The sequence below is a fragment of the Tympanuchus pallidicinctus genome, unplaced genomic scaffold (genome assembly GCF_026119805.1).
Source record: "Tympanuchus pallidicinctus isolate F22 unplaced genomic scaffold, pur_lepc_1.0 scaffold22, whole genome shotgun sequence".
NCBI lineage: Eukaryota > Metazoa > Chordata > Aves > Galliformes > Phasianidae > Tympanuchus > Tympanuchus pallidicinctus.
Genome location: NW_026294739.1, coordinates 28,642,571 through 28,661,807, shown reverse-complemented (window position 1 = coordinate 28,661,807; position 19,237 = coordinate 28,642,571). Strand labels below are relative to the sequence as shown.

At 41.9% G+C, this 19,237-nt stretch overlaps 2 protein-coding genes across 2 annotated transcripts in view; one reads left to right on the top strand and one right to left on the bottom strand.

Moving 5' to 3' along the window:
* Positions 1-12,159, top strand: part of WWOX (WW domain containing oxidoreductase) — a 467,162-nt gene extending 455,003 nt beyond the window's left edge. The window contains exon 9 of the mRNA XM_052686450.1: positions 11,116-12,159. Within this exon, the coding sequence (XP_052542410.1) occupies positions 11,116-11,304 (189 nt within the window). The 3' untranslated portion in view covers positions 11,305-12,159. The remainder of the gene's footprint in view (positions 1-11,115) is intronic.
* A 109-nt stretch (positions 12,160-12,268) lies between these two features.
* The window catches only part of MAF (MAF bZIP transcription factor), a 157,908-nt gene continuing 150,939 nt past the window's right edge, over positions 12,269-19,237 (bottom strand). Inside the window, exon 3 of the mRNA XM_052686454.1 lies at positions 12,269-12,395. The gene's annotated coding sequence lies outside the window, so the exon portion shown is untranslated. The remainder of the gene's footprint in view (positions 12,396-19,237) is intronic.

The following is a 19,237-nucleotide window of genomic DNA, read 5'->3' as shown; positions in this document are numbered from 1 at the left end:
GTCTTGTGCTGAATAACACAGGTTAAGGGCTGTGTGAAGGATGATTTCTTTCCTTCCTTATAGCTTTTCCTCTAGGACCTTGAATTAGAAGAAGGACTCTAAGTCACTCCTGAAATTAATTTGATTGCACAATGTTAAGTAACACAGTGCCTTCTTGCAGAACGTGAGTGTGGCTTTTTTGGTCCTTTAGCCTCACGTTTGTGATCCCGATTAACAAGCTAGAAGTTTTCAGACTGCAAATGTGGACGTAGCCTCAGACGTCTGAACAACGGCAGTGTCCCCCTGCTCCTTCTCTGAGCTCTCTCTGTCTCTGGTAGGGAGACAATGGAAGCATCTCCATTCTCAGCAGCTGTGCCTGCACGGTCCCAAACCTGGTAGCCTTGTTGGCTGTGATGAAAATGTAATGGATGGTACAGCTATTTTTCATCAAATGCTTTTTAGTCAATTTATTAGATTCCTAATATACTAATGCATTCATTTGGCAGGCATCTCAGCAAACGAGACTTGCAGTGGAGTGTACTCATTCAAAGTCATGGTAACTCGCAGGTTGCTGATTTCTCATCAGCACTCAGAAGATAATTTGCAAATGTGTCATTTATCATTATGCGCATTGTAGAAGCAGATCTCATGAATGGGATAAACAGATAAGAATTTAATAATGAGCATTTCCTTCCCAAGCACCATTACCGGCTTCTTATGTTTTATATATACTGCTAACACTATATCTGAACAGCATATGAGTTTGCATATGGCTGTGAAATACCTGTGGGTATGGCTCAGCATTCCCTCTGCTGAGGGACACAGAGTTGGAGCAGATTAGGCGTTGTATGATGAAAGAAGGAAGGATTTTATTTGGAATAGTTGAAGAAGGGTGTGTGCGGATTTTTTCACTGTGAAAACACACTAACTTTCCTTTCCTCATAACAATCCATGAATGGCCACTGGTGTGCCCACCGAGAAGGTTGTTCAGGGGCTGGATTGGTAGGGCTGTGTAGCAGAGGGATGCTTTTGTCCATGCCCAGTCTGCATGCTGCACGGATGCTCTGACCTGCCACTGCCTTTGACTTTGCGTTGGTGGCTGCTTTTTATTCACCTGTTCACTCTTTACTGGGAAGAACTTTAAAGTCACAATAGCCACGAGAAGAGCCTGAAAACGCAATTCCTGTCTCCTCCTGTGACATTCAGGGTGGAAGCCCTGCATACAAATCGTCGCCACTTATTTTTTGCTTCTGCGGATGTGATGGTACTAAAGGAGAGGTGTGACAAGGAGCCTGCACCGGGAGGAGCCCTTCTGCAAATCGCTCTGTGCTCAGCACCGCTGCGATGGAACAGAGGCGCTCCACCGCCGCTGCCCTCCAGCAGAGCCAGAAACCGTGCAAAGATATTGATAATTGATTCCATTTTATATAAGTTAAAAACTAGCTTTTCCCTCCTAGTGTGAAGGTAATGGGTTTTGTCTGTAGAAAGATAATAATCCCATGAGCCATTTCTACGCCCTCTATTAAAGAATAGTACAGCTTGCACTCGAACATAATGCCCATGTCATCTCGACTTTTTAAGTATTCATCTTAAAAGAGTCTTCAAGGACTGGAAAGAGATCTTCCTGAGACACTGAGTTAAGTCTGAGAACTTAAAAAGTCATGAAGATTTGGTCAATTAATGTGTTTATTCATCTACATCTCCTCTTGAAAAAGCCTCTTCAAATATGAAAGCTGTTTTCTTTCGATTAAAAAGTTGTCACTGCATTTAGTTTCCAGAGGTAATGTGGAGGGGATTTTTTTTTTAACCTTACCATAGTGGAGGATAAACACATCTCTTTTTTTTTCTTCTTATCTGTTTCTACACAGGAATATTCATTTAGTGCAACAACAACAACAAAAATAGGAAAAAGTGCTAAATTGAAACCTTTCTGCCAAGTTTGTATGCAAGGGGTGACTTGATTTATAAGCTCAGGTAATTTCATTTTTGTTCACGCTCCTTCAATTGAAAAGCTCCCAAAAACAGAGCTGAAGCGAAGAGATGGGGAAATTTATCAAACTATTTATCAAATTATTTTTGCAGTCTGTCAAAATCATAAGCATGCTAGAAAAGAAACATAAAGAGGGTGTTCAAACAGAAAGACATGTCTGAGCGAGCAGCCGGACCGCAGGCAGACAGAGGCCAAGAAGATGGATCTGTCCCAAAACTCAGTGCCCATGTTGGGTCTTTCCTTGATGGATTAAAGGCTGAGAAAAGGGGATGAAAAACAACATGGAGAAGGAGGGATGGGAGCAATGAAGATAGGCCTCTCCCCTATAGATAGCCAGTAAGCCACCACCGAGGTTTACCAACAGGCATGGTATTGGGTCTGAATGGAGCCCACTCTTGGCAGGGGGGGATTCACATCCTGAGATGGGAGAAAACAGCCCTAAGTGTGCATCCCTGAGAGCAGGTCTTGGGAGGCAGCGCTGAGAAAGCAGGAGAAAAAAAAAAAAAAGATAAAGAAAAAGCAACTGAGATAGAATGAACCAGTCTAGTAAGAAATCTTTAATTTCTAATGAGCTTTAAAGGGTTTGAGAGAAGTGATTTTTTCTTTTTAACAAACCAGTTCAAGTACATGCCTTCAGATTATAAAAGTACCTGAAATTGCCTAGAATATCAGCATGCATAGCTTGTTAGTATTTACATATATTTACATAGGAAAACAAGAGAAAGATCTACAGTTATTTACAGTCTACATAGGAGAAGAGAAAGGCAGCATAATTGTATTTCCTAAAATACAGTAGTTGAATAGTCAGCACATGCATATTAAGATATATTTGCATGATAGAACGCAAATGTTTGAAGACCTTTTTAACTCCCTATGCTAAGGTGAGGCATAATAAAGGTAATTTTTTGTTTTGTTTTGTTTCTAGTCTATTTGCATCAAGTGCTTTAAAATGTTCACTAACACAGCGGCAGCATTATTTACCCTGGCAATTAAAGCAACAGTACACACGATAATTTCCTACTAACTAGCAACAAGCTGCTGGTGAATGAAATATCTATTGTTTCTCATTATCCATCGACCAACATACAGGGATCTCTCCTTGTAAAGGCAGTGCCTAAGCTATCACCATTAATTATAGAAGTAATATAAATGAGACTCTACAGTATGTACTAAATGAAATATTAACAAGGCAAGTGTCTTTGAGCCTGAAAGATGCACTAACAGGGCACACTTTACAGCAGGCTATCTATGAAAATCACACATACATAATACAGGAGTGCCTGGCTTACAACTTTAAGCCTAGACATTAGAGGCCTGTTTGCTAGATCTGTATTATTGCAAAATACATTCCCTTAATTAGTTTCTGGAAGACAGAGTTAGTAGTTAATTTCTTACCATGATATGTCCCGATCATCACACCCTGTGGTTTTTCAATGCATTGTATTACTGAAATTTGTGTGTGTGTCTGTGTGTGTGTGTTTATATCTCAACAGATGAGAAACAGTCTTTGTTTATCTTTAAAACTGAAACAAACAGCTTGTTAAATATTTGTCCCAAAAGGTCACTTGCTTAAAAAGCATTGCGTTTTGTGGGGTTGTTTCACTTGTATCTAAAGTCAAAGTTGGTCTAAAAAAGAATCTGTGCAATGAAGGAGGAAGCACAATGTCATTATTGTGATGACATTCACAGCAATACTGCATTTGAAAAGACTCTAAATTTTGACTAGAATTAGTATTAAAAAGCTATATAAGTATATACAACATATACAGAACTGTATGCGTACATACATTTATATAAAGTATGTCTATAATTAAAGTTAGGTACAGCAATAAAGTAAAACATTTCATGTCAGCAGAAGTTAAGAACAGAAGCGATTTCAACAAATTCTCACGTGCATGTGTCTGAAAATGAGGCAGCCCTATTCTGATGACTGTCCTACAGCAGCATATGTAGTCTGGCAGGGTACGTCTGCAGTTAAGAACCTGTTGGCCCAACTCTTCAAGTTACACCTGCCTGGAAGAGCATGGCTTAGCTGGCAAAGTACACATTTCAGGGAGATTTTCAATATCTTCCATAGGATTTCCATTTTTGGCAGTGGCCAACAAGTCATAATAGGATACATGTTTGTATAAACACAGTCTCATAAAATGAGTGGCAGAGATTCAGAGGTGCTGCAGGGATTGGATCCCCTAGGACTCTGGCTACCTCTGGCCTGTTCTTTGCAAGCAGCATCATATGGCCAACGTGATCCCAAGCCTATCTGAGGTTTTCCCAAATCCAGGCATGAAGAGAAGCATGCAGTATCACACTGCTGATCTGTACATCGCGGCACAGCGAGAAGGAGCAGCAATGCTAGATGGTAGCAATTTGCATGCAGTGTTCGAAACTGCCACTTCAGTGGAGCGATGATGTCTTGAAAGTGTAAATCGGGTGTGAACAGGAGATCAGTGGGCAGGAGAAGAGAATTCAGAAGCGATCAGTGAGGAAATGTGGTGTTGGTAAAAGGCTGGTGAACAGCCCATGGGGCATGCTGCTGAAATGCTGGTTGTGCAAGGGAAAGCCATATGCTTCACTGAAGTTTTTGAAGGTTAAGATGGCTCTCTGTCAGGCTTGAAACAGTGTTCAAAATCTGATTGTGGACTCCAGTGAGTACAAAGTAAGGAATAAAGAGCTGCCTGTGGCACCCAGCTCCCACCCAGGTGCTGCAGTAGTGTTGTATAAACTATGTGTCTGCATCTGCCTTAAACATGGGCTGGTTTTATCTGTCTGTGAAAGGCTGGCAGATACCATACCAGATGGGAAATGTGGGCCCTTCTAAAGGATTTCCCAAGGCAGCTCAGATGTTATAGCCCTCTGTTGGGCAATGTGGTATGCCACGGTGGCTCTTTCTAGCATATACAAAGTTTGGGAGAGATGAACCCACTGTTCTTGCTTTCATGGTCTGGTTACCTCTAAAGCAACCATTCATGGAGCCCCCGGTGGCTGGCTAGTAGTGTTCAACCAAATTTTCATTGAGCTGGACAAAAACTAACAAATGAGGGAGGGAGGATACCAGCATGGTATCCTGGTAACTTCACAGGTTAGAGAAGGAAGTTTGTACAATAGAGAAAGATCTGCATGATTCCAAAAGGTACTTACATTTTTATCAGCTGTAATGCCAACATCGTTTTAAATCTAATCATTTTAACAATGGTTTATAATACAACACAGTGCTTTTCAACAGTAGATGTGGAAGCAGTCCATAAACGCGAACTCGTCCTCACAACACCCCTGTGAGGTGGGTAAACATCAGTACTCTCCCATTTTACAAGTGGGAAGAGTGAGGTACGTGGAGTTGAAGCGACTTGTCCAAGTTCACTTGGGAAGTAAAGACTGAAATGAGAAGACCAGCCCAGTGCTCCTGCCTTGATGTGTTGTATTTCACCTTTTCCAGTGGAGTGACTGTTGCAGACAATCTGTTTGACACTGGACGCTGGAGGTTGGAAGCTTCCAAGCCCTATCATTGCCATAATTGAGAACATATGGGATGTTGCATAACACAAACAACATGGTGCATTATCAAAATACATTTATTACAGTGGACACATTTTCTTTTGCAAAGTTAAAACCCAGAATGTAAGTTAAATATAGCTGCATATATTGAGTAGTTGAAATAATCAGTAGGTCTTAATGCCTCAGCAGTTGAAAACAAATCCTCTTTCGTGAACTACTGCAGTTTCCTTACTCAAAGAATATAGCACATTTATCTTCTATAATGTATGTAAAGAACACTGTAAATGTGTAAAGGTCTTAATGACGCTAAGAAAAGTTACAGCTTGAAACCAACTATGCTTTGCAAGTAGAGAAGCTGTTAGAGTTTTGAGTCTTTGTAGTTGGGAATTAATTGAAAAAGGAATACATCAGAGGAAGAAAAAGCAGACCTTATAGATTTGGGTTTATTCGTTGTATTATCTTCTAAGAGATGCTTTGCTGGTTTAAATGTGGTGCTGGGGGAAGGGGAGGTGGTTGAGAATCTCTGGTTTAGATGTGGTTCAGTGAGACCTTTGAAAAGACTGTAATTACAGAGTCAGTTCAGGTCACGTTTTCCTGCTGGCACTTGGGTGGAGATGGGACCTGAAGTCAACTGCGCCTGATTTGTTTATTGAATCATATTTGGCAGCTCCAAAGTTTGATTTTTTTTAGTTGCAACTGTGATTTTGGTTTATCATACTCACCCAAACGAGCAAAGGCAGGTCTCAATTTCTTATTTCCTTGCTGAAAAAAAAAACCATCAGGGAATCCAATTTTCTTACAGGAGAATAGCACACACATACTGTGAGTGTTACTCAGAAGATAACAGTGCATCTGAGATTGCTCTGAGTAAGAGGACTGCAGCAGGAACCAAACAGTTCTCCTATAATCTCCTGTGTGAGGCTAAAACTTGCTGGAGATCCCAAATGGAAACAAGTGCATTCCTAGTGCAGCTCCCTTCCGGGAGGCTGGCCAGAGCTTGGGGCTTTTTTTTCACACTAAAGCAGGAAATGACCATGGCTGAAGATATCAGGCAAACTTACCCTGCTCTAGCATGGATCTGAACACTCGGGGTACTTCCCACAGGCACAGCAAAGGGTGGGAGAGCCCATGCACTGCAGTATGTGTAGTGAGTGGTTCCACTCTCAGTGATGCATAGACTGTTGTGCTGAGCTGAAATTTTTGTGCTAGCGCTGTGTTTGCTTGGTCTGATAGTCCTGAGGTGGTTAACAGTAAAAGCCTGAAGAGTTGTAAGGAAGCACTTGCCTTTTTATTTCTCTGGAGCTTCTAACTTTGAATCTGGACCTTGTCAAAGCTGCTCTCTTCCTGTGTCATTGTGAATTCACCTCCCTCCACCGGCCATCGTTTAAGATGCACTGTGCTAAACTTCACCTCAGGCTACCCAGATAACGGGCCTCAATGCTTAATTTTTTGTAATAAAATGAATAACTCCATTTCAGAGAATCTCATTCCATCTCGCTGGTAGGCAGCTCCCTTAACAGAGTGTAGAGTGATCTTATTAGTTTGTAGGTGATGAGTATACAGATAAGTTATGGCTTTGTTTCTAATATTTATATGCTTCCTATGTAAACCTGCTTCAGAACAAGGATCTAATTTTAGAAAATAAACATGCATTTGAAAGCGGACAAATCTGAAAACTAAACATTAGCTGTGTAATATGTTTTCTTATCAGGAACGTAAGTAGTATCTTAGAATACTAACGGATGCATTATATATATTAATGAGGGATTTACCATATGCCGTACATCAGGAACCCCTCTTCTTTTACTGTTAAGGTATCCAATATTCATTTGAATTCAGTACTGTCAGTTACAAATTGATAGCTCACAGTTATGAAATAAACGCCTATGAACTAGTAGCTACTTCGTACTTTTATCTCAACAAAGGATTTTGGGAGGATGGATAATTTAGATCTCTGAGCCTCAACTATAAATAAACAGCAACGGCTTTACAAATCCCACCCTGCTGCAGTTTAAGATTGTATTACAAAACTGACAAATGATTTGCAAAGGAGAATGATGAACCCTTATTACTAAGACGCTCTTCAACTTAATCCAAAACAAGATTCCTGGGTAATTTTACGTACACTGGGAAGATTGATGGCGTGGTGCTTGCCTAGCAGCTTTCAGACGTTTGCCGCGATCGGAAATAGCATTGAGGCATGATTAAAGATTCAGTTGGGCTTCTCACAAATTCTTTATCCCACGTATTCATCATCCCCACTCGCTGCCTTTGTTAGGGTTAAGGCAGCTGACCCCCAGCCCGGGTGATTAGCACCATATACAACTGACAGACATATGGAAAAAAAATGTTTAGGTTGCCCGGAGCTTTTAGCATTGTTTATTGGTTTAAATTGTTGGGAGTGGGGACGTTAATCACAATAGATCAGGGAGAGCCTGTGACAACTGACAAGCTCATTGTTTAAGACGTTTTTTAACGAAGTTGTTAACATTAATTCTTTTATATAGTACTCTAATCTTCTTCAAATTATGTTCTGACATGGCACAAACCGCTTGGCATTGAAAGTCATTCAACAGTGATTAAAGTGCTCTTTTTATCGGTTTAAGAATGTTTCATCTTGTATCAGCAGTATGGAATTGTTTACTAATTAGATTCCCTACCATCCTCCGCTGTCGTATGCTGATGATATGTGAACAGGAAAGCTGATGAGCAAAAAAATTAAAACTTGTTATTAAATTGTCATAAGGCCCGGCATATAAAGATGTCATTCAAAAGACTGTGTTCAGAAAGGCTAAACAATATTTACTGAGAAACTCAGCATTTTCTCAGCCCAACTCTACATTGGCTCTGCAGTTATCCACAGCCCCGCCTCTTTTGGGGAGGTTGATGCCAAGCAGGGGTCTGTTGCACAAGGACCTTCCCATATGGCATGGTCACTCTGGGCTTTCTTGGATCCTGTTGGGATGGCGACCTCCCAACATCCCACCCGACCCAGAGCATTATTGAGTCCCCTCTGTCCCTGGGTGAGTCACTTAAGATCCTGCATTCATCAAAGGAATTTAGATGCTTGAATGGCTTTGGGAACCTGAGAGTTACCTTCTGTTTCTCATTTTTGTTACCATTAAGTTCCTAGGCTCGATGAGTTCACATTTGTCCGTTATTCTCTGATATTTAAGCTTTACCCTCTGTCAACAAAGAGATAAATAAGACTGCATTTTTCTTAAATAATAAAAAGAAGGCGTATTTTTCTTCCTATGTGAGACCAATTGAACTTTCTTCTACCAAACCACTCAGGACAATTGAAACACTTAGAAAGATGTAAAGATATACACAGCCAAAAAGCAAATGGCACACTGCTTACATCCAGTCCTCAGTGAAACACTGGAGGCATCATATGATAAAGTGCTTTGGGCTTCCAGCCACATAATCTTTTATCACTTAAAGTAAATATCTTACACGCATACAGGGAAAACTGTTCTCTTCTTTTGGAGTTGGGGTTGTGTCAGTGTTGGAGGTATAAAGCGCTGCCGTTGTGCTGTAGGTTGTTCTCTGCCTGCTGAGAATTTTGTATAAGAATCATCAAATTTGACTCATTTGAAAAGATGAATTATTGTTTGGTTTGATTTTGAACTGCTCCGATAAACTTTCCTTTATGAATTAGCTGAGTTCTCTTCAAGCTAGCCTGAGTTTGGCTTGGCTGGACAGCAAAGCTTAAGGGCTCTCATTCTGCAATGAGCACTTCAGTTTAATTTTACCTTTCCAATAAAAGTCCAGTTGAATTGCTTGCAAAAATTAATAATAACACTCTTTGGGGGTTATTCTAAACAGCTGAATACAGTAAACATACCTTTGCTGTGGAGCTTTACAAGATAGTTCAAATGAGTGTATTATTGTTCTCTGTTTATATTATCTTTAGTAGAACTCTTACATTTCTGCTACTGCCTTTAAGATACTTTCTCTTTTTTAAAAAATATAGTGGTTTAATAAGAGGATTGCTTTGCATTATAGTAATTTTAAAAATATTTTGGTCTGCTGATAAATATGTGCCTTAATACAGACAGGTTTGGTTTACGTTGTTATGGGAGATCATTCCTAAGCCGTGGAGCCATCATTATCAGTTTAATCCCATCTTCTGAGAAAATTGCCTATCTTGCAGACAAATACGCCTTTCTTTGCTGTTACAAAATTGAGACACCTCAATTAAGGGAACTGAGGTTTTTTAGAAAGGCTGCCCTTGAAGGATGAGAATGCAGAGTAGAGTTTTTGGAGGCTGACCCCCCTAACAGCGCCCTGAGTTTCCCTGTTCATGACACTGAAAGGCTGGGGAAAAAATAACAACTGCAGGAAAGTCACAAGAGGTTGAAGCTCATTCTCTTTTCCCATTAAATTATCCTAACGTGGCAACGTCTAATTTCTCTTTGTTTACTTTTTCTATCATACTTGGCAGCTTCTTTATTTTGATTCCTATCAGGTCATAATGAGTTACCACAGAAAGGACTAAGATGTACATAAATAATCACAAGATGCCACATAAACTATCGGTTTTAAATTAGCATTGTGCGCAGTGTCTTGCTTTGCGCTCTCACCTATTATTTTTAATTACAGTTTACAAAGGCAGCCAGTTTCACGCTCTCTTTGCATCCCTCCTGGCACTGTGCTTGCAGCCCTGAGTGCCCCATCCCTGGGGTGTACCCACTGCTGCCCACATGCCCTCCAGCTCTGGCTTTCTGTTGGAGAAATTCAGAGAAGCCCATTCATCACATAAGTTCACTTTGTGTTTAAAAAAATAAAAGAAGGAAAAAGGAAAAAAAAACCAACCACCTCTGCTCCACAGAAGCATGTAATATACCTGCTTCTTAAAGCATTGTAAGACATGAGAAAACGGTTATTAGAGAATTAAAAAACAAAACAGAAGACTGGAAAGGCTTGCGTCTGTGCAGAACTGGCAAATAAACATACTTGCACAGCAGTGGTGACAGTGGCCGCAGCAAAACCACTGATCAGAGATAGATGGGCTGGTTTGGCACAAAGCCCGATTGCATTTTACGTGATAGGTCTTAATTGGAGTGCCCAGGTTAATTTTGTACAAGAGGCTTTAAAAAAACCAACCCACCAAAATAGATGCACCCGTCAGTTTGAACTGCTTGCCAGGGTTAGGAAATGGTGGTGCCCGTGTTTGGAGGTTGGAAGGGAGCTTTTAGGTGCTGCTTTGAAACTTGGATCAACTTTTCTGGTTTCTTGGATCAACTTTTTGGGTTTTAGGCTTTTTTTTCAGTACCCACCAGGGTTTGTTGAAAAATAGCAAAAGAGCAGAGATCAGGTAATGAGATTCTGGATTATTTCTTTCACTCTAAGAGCAAATAAAAAGGAGAAAATAACTTCTCATTAGGGTGTCGTAGATAAGTGGCTGGGAGGCAGAGAGGCAGCAGCATCCTTAGCAATGCTTTGGTTGCAGTGCGTTTAGAGATGCTCTCCTAAAGATGCACAGCTCCGACAGACTGCAAGCAAATTGACAGCGATAAAAATACCTGTATTTCTCTCTATATAAACATATCTACGTTTATGCGTGTGTGTGTGTATATATATATATATAGGTTTATATATATATAGGGTTTATTTCCAATTTTTATTTTTTTGTTCTTTTGTCATTTCAGCAACAAGGAGCTGCCACGACCGTGTACTGCGCGACGGCCGCCGAGCTGGAGGGGCTGGGTGGGATGTACTTCAACAACTGCTGCCGCTGCCTGCCCTCGGCCGAGGCTCGCAATGAGCTGACGGCCGCGGCCCTTTGGGAGCTGAGCGAGAGGCTGATCCGCGAGCAGCTTGGCAGGCGGTCCCCGTGACGGAACGCCCCGCACGCTCGGAACCTGCCAGCGCTGGAGCCCGTCCAATCTTATCATCTAGAGGGTTTCCGTATACCTCCGATAGAGATTAACCAGTGTTAAATGAAATAATAGCAGTCACAACATAGTGAAAAATGTTAAGTACTAATGGGAAATGGGGAATACGGCGGGTTAAAGGGACAATGCGGCTTCCTGGGGCTTAGTTAGTCGTGCTTCTCTTCTTTTGATTATAGCCTGTTCAAAGTGTAACCCAAGGAGGCGTGCTTTGTGCTATTGCAGAAACGCGGTGCCACAGATATTCTCTGTTGTTTTGATTAATGGGTCAGGTAGGTAGCCCAATATGGGATTTCCTCTTTATTTTGATAATTACTGCCTGTTAGGCTGTAGGTATCGATCGGGATATGGTGGTGATGTTGGTTCCTTTTCCCTGCAAGGATTTTTTTAGGGTGTGGCGAATAAAAAGGTTATTAGGGAAAGAGATCTCTCCTGCCCTTGACTGTTGGCTGCAAATACTTCCATGCTATCTAAAAACAGAGGGTGCAAGAAGGCTTCTGAACAGAGATGTCAAAATCACAGCTAATTAAATATTTCTTTTGTCTTAAAAGATTATAATAAAAGATACTTTATAAACCATTCCCTAATATAGAATTAGCAAAGATGATGTTGTCTTCTAAAGAACGCACAGGGTGTAATCAGGGGGTTAAGTGGTATTTTCATCCTTTTCTCACTTCACAGTTTTAAGGAGTTTGTTTTTTTCTTGGAAAATTCACAGTTTCTCAGTTCTCCTGATACTGTATCCCAATCCAAATTTCTCTATTTTTCTTTAAATTTAATAAAACAACATGCTTGCTTGAATACTGTCACCTGAAGAGAAAGTTTGTCTCATTTTTGCAAATGTCTTATTTTTTTTTTCTTAGAAAAGAAAACTTGAGGAAAAATAAAGAGCTTCTCGTTGATACCAAGAGAATGCTGTTTTTTTCTTGTTTCTTTCTGAGTTCTTTTATTTATTTTTTTTTCTGTACTTTGTGCTTTGTAGCTGTCTTCATGCCAGAACGTTGTCCTAAGCCATCATCAGTCCAGCATCACATTTTCTGTGGACAGAATATAAACACATAAATAGAAGGACACATTGTTAATAGAAGCTTAAATGACCCCCCTTATTAATGATTTATTGCTCACAGTCTGTCTCTTATGATTTGTCTCATATGGACTCAGCTGCTGCATAGGTGTTCTAATAAGGCACGCCGTCACCTGGGAGGAGCACTCCTAGCATCTTCCTCTGGAAAACCCCACCATACTTCGGTAAGGAATGAGGATGCCACAGCTATACCTAAAAGCCATATACTGTTTTGACTCTAATTCTTGCATTTCCAGCTAACCCTAGCTCAGTGTGAGCTCTCCTTAGATGGACAGCGTTCAGTCTCCTGTGCACAAGGGTGGAAGTCTCTGCAGGTAAGGGCTCTCTCTCTTTCTGTAAACTTAAATTTCTTCAGTGGGGAAGCTGGGAGCTACTGCGCTCCGATCTAGGCTGAATCAGCTGACCCAGCTTTATACCAAGGAAATGAGGGCTTTTTCTTTCTTCCAAAGCCCTTGGCATCTTTCAACCTTCTGCCCAAGTGCAGCCTCAGCTGCTGCCGACTTCCCCACTGATGCTCACTGACTTCCTTACCCAACGCTGCAGCCTTTCCTAAAGCAGCAATAAAACAATATGGCCTTGCTTATATCTGCTGCACAGCCTGTGCTGCCACTGCCTTCCCTAAATAAGCAATCCTGCCCGTCATTCTTCCTCTACAGCAGGCTGCTACCCCAAGGCCAGCTCTTGCTCCTGCACTGAAACTTTTGGCAGAATAAAGAAATAAAAACGGCTGTTGCAGCAAGAGAAACATCTCTTTTCAGCTTTTTTGGAAAGAAGAAAAAAAAACTCTTTCTGGTCTCCTGCATCTGTTCTGTGCTACACAGACCAGACCATGGTATTGGGTAATGCCTGAAAGGTTTGTTGGTGTGGGTCAGAGTGCTTGCACGTTGAGGTGTTGGTTACAATCAAATTCCTTGGGTTGTCTGGAGTTTGTCTGGGGTGAAAAACTGATTAACTTCTGTCACCCATGCAGCAGTCTTCTCAAAAGGATTATTTTTCTTTTTCATACCAAAAAATGAATTGCTCTCATATGCCAACACCCCCAGCCCAAGAGAGCAGGGCTGTGCACCATGACTGGCACTGCTCAACACTTAAAGAGGTTGTCGACCTTCCTTCAAAGAACACCTGGGCACCAATTTTCTTCCCACGTAGTTTCCTCTTTCAATATTAGAAGGAGAAAGCATTTTCAACATCAGCATAATTTTGCATTAGTATGAAAGCAAGCTGCCTGGTGGCTTTATGGAGTTGATCAGTTTCTGGTCAATAAATACTCACTGGCACTGGTGCATTACTGCAGCTAACTAGCATGTAACTGTCCCCATTTTCTCCAACTCAGGTAAAATCTCTCAGTGAGTGTTTTCTCTCTCTTGCTTTCTCTTGTTCTCTTCCTTTTTCTTTCTCCTTTTTTTTTTTAATTCCCTTTCTCTGTCTCTTCCTTTGTCTCTTGCTCTCCTACACAGAGATAGCCAGTAAAAAAAAAAAAACAAAAACAAAAAAAACAACCTTGCATTTTTTTTTTCATTTTCATTCCAAATAAAAAATGGCACAAAGCTGCAGAACGTTTGCTTCTATTAGAAACACTTGTGAAAATAATTTTTTACACTCAGCTCGGATTCAGTGCAGGAGGGATGTGCAGGACATTAAAAAGGAAAAGCAAGTGAAAAGAAACAGACTCCAAACCCTCCATTTTAATATCCTAGATGTGCCTAAGTAAGTCATTGGCTTTCAGATATATTTTGGTGTAAAATTTGGCACATTTACAGCTAGTCAGGTTTATTTATTTGACTGGCTTACATTTTTCTGGTTGATTTACCTGAGGCAAATGTCTGTGTGAATCACTCCACAAAGCATTGACTCCGGTGTTCATTAAAGGTAGTTAAGTGATCCTGCGTCTGATATTAAAGCAAACCCCATTAACCTTAACTGGTATCATATCAGCAAAACAAAAATAACTGGATAAAGCAAAAGAGAGCATGTATTTATAGTTCTTGGAAAAGATCCAGTCAACTTGCATCAAGTCCTTAATAGTCCTGTGGTTATCCCCCCAAATGATGATTTTTTTTTTTGTCCCTGTCCTTATAGGTGTCATGGCTCTTATCCAGTCTATGTTTATGAACAAGCAAGCTCTCAATTGTCCTATGGGAATGGAGGTGTTCTCTGTGCTGTGGGCAGTGCCCATGGTCTGCCCAGGAAGGAGCTGACTGTGGGGACCGGATAGAGAGGAACCAGCAAAAAACCATGCCAAGTCTTTGCTTTCAATTTTTATAATTTTCTTCTGACATCTGGAAGACAAATTTCAGATGTTTTCAGAGCAGGTAGGTATTTTTATTATTAAAGAAAGTCTTTCCAGCAACACTGCAATAATTTGACTTACATCAAGGTTGAATAACTCCTTGTCAGGTGTTAAGCTCATGACCTTTCGAGCCAAACACACTGATACTAACCAGTTTACCATTGGAATGATCAATATCTTGTAAGTGAGAAAGTCTAGACAGATCTTATTTTGTCCTTTGGTATCACTTGTGGCTTTGGAATTGATCATTATATGCAGCAGGGGAAAAAATGCCTATACATTTCATGCTCTGTATTTATCTTGACAAGGTTCTCTAGGATTATATTTTCATAATCTGAATGGCAGTGGAACAGCTGCTCAAACTGTGCAAGTCCTTCTTATCAGGCTGAATTTAAGCTACGGTAATTACTCTTTCTCCTTATGTATTTCTTTTTTAAACAAGCGTGTACCATACTTTAAAATATATGGTGAGGGGCAGCAGGGGGGCATGCTGAGAAGCTTGGAAAATACTGCTAGAATTTGACATATTTCTTTCCATGCAGAGTGGCTGATTCAGGCTTGTGTTTTGTTCTCGATGCAAGCCCTGAGTCTGGAGGCAGTTTGGGAAAACCAGCCTAGCTGGTGGCAAAACCAATGCCTTACAGTTTGGTGATGGGGCAATCCCATGGGACTGGGATTGCAAAGATCTTCCTAAACAGCTGCGTTTACGCCCTCAGCCCTTTGAGCCTGGGCTGGCCTTCAACATGCTTTTGGCCAAAGGATAAGTGCCTCAAAGGCACTCAGCCCAAGCTCAATCTGGCTTGAAACTCTCTAAGCAGTGAGCTGCTCCCTCACCCCAAATGGAAAACAGACCCAAGCACAAGACCAATCCTATCCATATGGTTTTTCCCATCCAAATCTTTAGGAGTGGCTGTGGCAGACTGATTTCCTACAGTGCTAACCATGTTATTTACAGGATGCCTGCTCTGGGCTGTGCTTTTTCTTCTCTCTCCAACCCCTGTTGCCTTTGCAGAGCACTTTCCAATGGGTGTTTGGTGAATTAGCTCTGTGCTTTAAAAGAGAAGATTGCTCTGGCAGAGAATAGTGTAGTTGTAAAAGTGTCAAGGTGTTATGAATGTCCTGATGATAGAGCCCAGTTGTTATCTGCTGGGTAGTGAGGGAGGATAGCTAATGATGTGCAGCATGTAAACTGTTTGTTGCTCTAATCCATCTGTGTGGAGAGGAGTGAAAAAGAGGGGCGAAATCCTGGGAAAATTACTTGGACAGCTGGAGATAAAGTGTGCACTGATGGAGTCATCCAGAGGTAGCTGTCAACATGAGCTGTGTTTGCATATAATCCAAGCAATGCACAGTGATTCCTTTCGGTGTGTATTTTATGGGGTTAGAGTGGGGAGGGGTTCGTGTGTCTGCACACAGATCTTAATTGCTCTCCAGTATCTCTTACCAACTGGGCTCCAGTTTTAAGTGAGGAATGTGATTTTAATCAATTCATGGCTGGATGGAAGAGAGAAGTACCACAAACACACCAAAGCAAGACATACGGATCCCTTTGGAGGACCTGATTTAAATGAGAAGCAATCATTTTATTAATTCTGCTGTGTTTTATAGACCTTTTATATGGAACATTACCCATACAACTTCACTATCTAATTAAAAAGGGCTCTTATCAATTTGCTGGGCAGTTGCTTATGCAAAAAAAGAGAGGAAGAAATAATATTACTTTTTTTTTTTTTCCTGAATCCCAGAAAATGATCTGTCTTAAGGAGGTACAGAGCAAATCACCAAATGCCTAGTGAGACTGCTATGGCTGACAATCGTCACTGTTGAAAGAACAGTTACAAAAACTGAACATTAGCCAACGCTTTGGGGAGGAGGCTTGCACCATGCAGGTCTGGTGCAGCATGCAGGTGGGTGAGCAGCCCGAAGGAAGGGCAGTGTCCACGCTGTGAAAAGCACAGAATCATAGAATCACAGAATGGCTTGGGTTGGAAGGGATTTTTTACAGATTTTATAATCATGGAACCATTAAGGGTTGACAAGATCACTAAGACAATCTAGTGCAACCCCAACCCACCCACACCATGCCCTCAAAACCACATCCCTCAGTGCATCTCCATGTTTCTTGAACACCTCCATGGATGCTGACTCCCCCACCTTCCTGGGCAGCTCTGCCATTGCATCACTGCGCCTTCTGAAAATGAATGTTTGCAAATATTCAACCTGAACCTGCTCTGGTGTAACTAAAGGCCATTCCTTCTTGTCCTACCGCTGTATTAACCTGGGAGAAGTGGCCAACCCCCACCTCACTACTTTCAGGGAGTTGTAGAGGACGTTTAGGTCTCTCCTGAACCTCCGTTTCTCCAGACTGTACCATCCTAGTTCCCTCAGCTGCTCCAGACCCTGCACCAGCTTTGTTGCCCTTCTCTGGACACACTCGAAGGCCAGTTCCAACCTCCAGCCATGAACAGAGTTGCACCTTACCACGGCATTTGTGCCCAGTTTACGTGTGGGATGCAGTGAAGCCATCCCGACCCCGTGCAAGGCAGTGGCACAAGAAACCAGGCAGGTAGAAAAATACCTCTGCTCCCCCCACCCCTCCGTAAACTGGTGCTTTATGTGGCGTATTGGATTTTACAAGCGAGGAGCCTGCAGGGAGCTGCCTGCCGAGCACACAGTTAGCAGTGATTGAACAGCCACGTTTGAGCATTTTGACTTAAATCCAGTGTAAACTTCTAAGCGAGCTGCTGGCCTGGCCGGGTCTCTGGTGGGCGGCCGCCAGCTGAGCATGGCAGCCCACAGCCCAGCACACGGTCACGGCTCAAACAGAGCCCAAAAGGTCGCTTCAGTGGCTCCTGGTTTGCTCCCTTCCCTCCCAGGGAAGGCTCCGTTGCTCCCCTCTCTCACTGCATGACTGGAGCCGGGGCTGAGCCCATCTCTATGCACTCGCACTACAAACACACCAGGAGTATTTTCCTTCCAGCAAAGCTGCTCCTTTAATCTTTATGAGCAGGAGAAATTCATGCATTACAGAGGCGCAAAAATGAGAAGGGAAGGGCGGGTGGGAATAGTTGCATTAGAATTAAGCACTGTTTTTAATATGACACCTGTCAGACTTATTGTTAAAAATATGGAGAAACGCTCCCTTCAGAAATAATAACGCTGCAGCAAGGTTGGTTACAACACGGTGAGCCCTGTCAACAGCTGTAATTAGGAGCTGTTTACCGGCAGCACTGGGGCTGCACGGACACCACGTGGTGCTCTGAGGGCTGAGGGATAACCCTGCACTGGGACTTGCTCTGTGGCCCCACCATCACACTGTTTCCCCAGTAACACCATTGCCCTGACCACCACGTTGCTTCCCCATTGACACCACTGCTCCTGCTACCACTTTGCTTCCCCATTGACACCACTGCCCCCACCACGTTGCTTTCCCATTGACACCATTGCCCCTGCTACCACATTGTTTCCCCAGTGACACCATTGCCCACTGGGGATGAAGCGCTGTCACAAGGTTGAGGCCGCTAAACAATTTAAGGATCACTTTACAGCAGGGTGCTGGGAAGGGGCGAAGGGCAAGGAAAGGGAAGCCAAGCAAAAGAGAGCTGCTGGGGAGCCAGTGTTCCCAACAGCTGCTGTTGGGAGCACCCATGGCTGCTGCAATTAGCAGAGCGTGCCCCATCCCAACAGCCGCCTCCTGCAGCTGCAGGCATTATTTGGGAGGCACTGAGCACGCGGTTACACTCCGACCACAAAATTAATTTCATTTATGCCTTCAGCCAGATTTCAAAGCCAGGCTCTGGAGACGCAGGATAAATTAATTTATTAAAAAGCAATAGCTTGATAATGCACATGATGATAGAATAAATGAATCTGTTCAATATCTTATAAAACAGTTGGCAATCACATAATAGAGCATTCATTGTCAATTTAGTAGCTTGTCTCATTATACTCTGCAAATAGTAGTAAAATGGTGTATTATTCATGAACTAACATGCTTTAATTACTTTTAGTGCACATTTATTTTTTCAAATGTAATATGAGTTAGATTCATCTATAACTGTAACCCAGCTGATGAATCCTGCAGCAGTAACACAAACTGGAAAAGACATTTTATGAGCACAGCGATCAGGTTCTGGAAAGTTTGTAGCATTTCTGTATGCTACAAAAGCATCACCTGAAATGCCAGCCTCAGACATCATCCCAAAATTGGATTATAAGTGGTAATACTTTAATAAACATGACATTATTATCTAATAATATCATTAGTTGTAATTTTAAGTTTCACCATTTGATAGTTGTTGGTTCTTTTTTTTTTTTTTTCCCTGCCATAAAGCAAATCCCCAAATCAAATACTGTTTGTTTGCTAGCTTTGCAAACAGAAATCATCTCGTTACCACTCCTTCCCTCTTGGCTTTGCCATCCCACACTTCCCACCGGCTTGATTTGCTATGACAGTCTCACATGCACACAGCCAAGGTCAGTGAAAGTCCACTGCCCATTTCAAT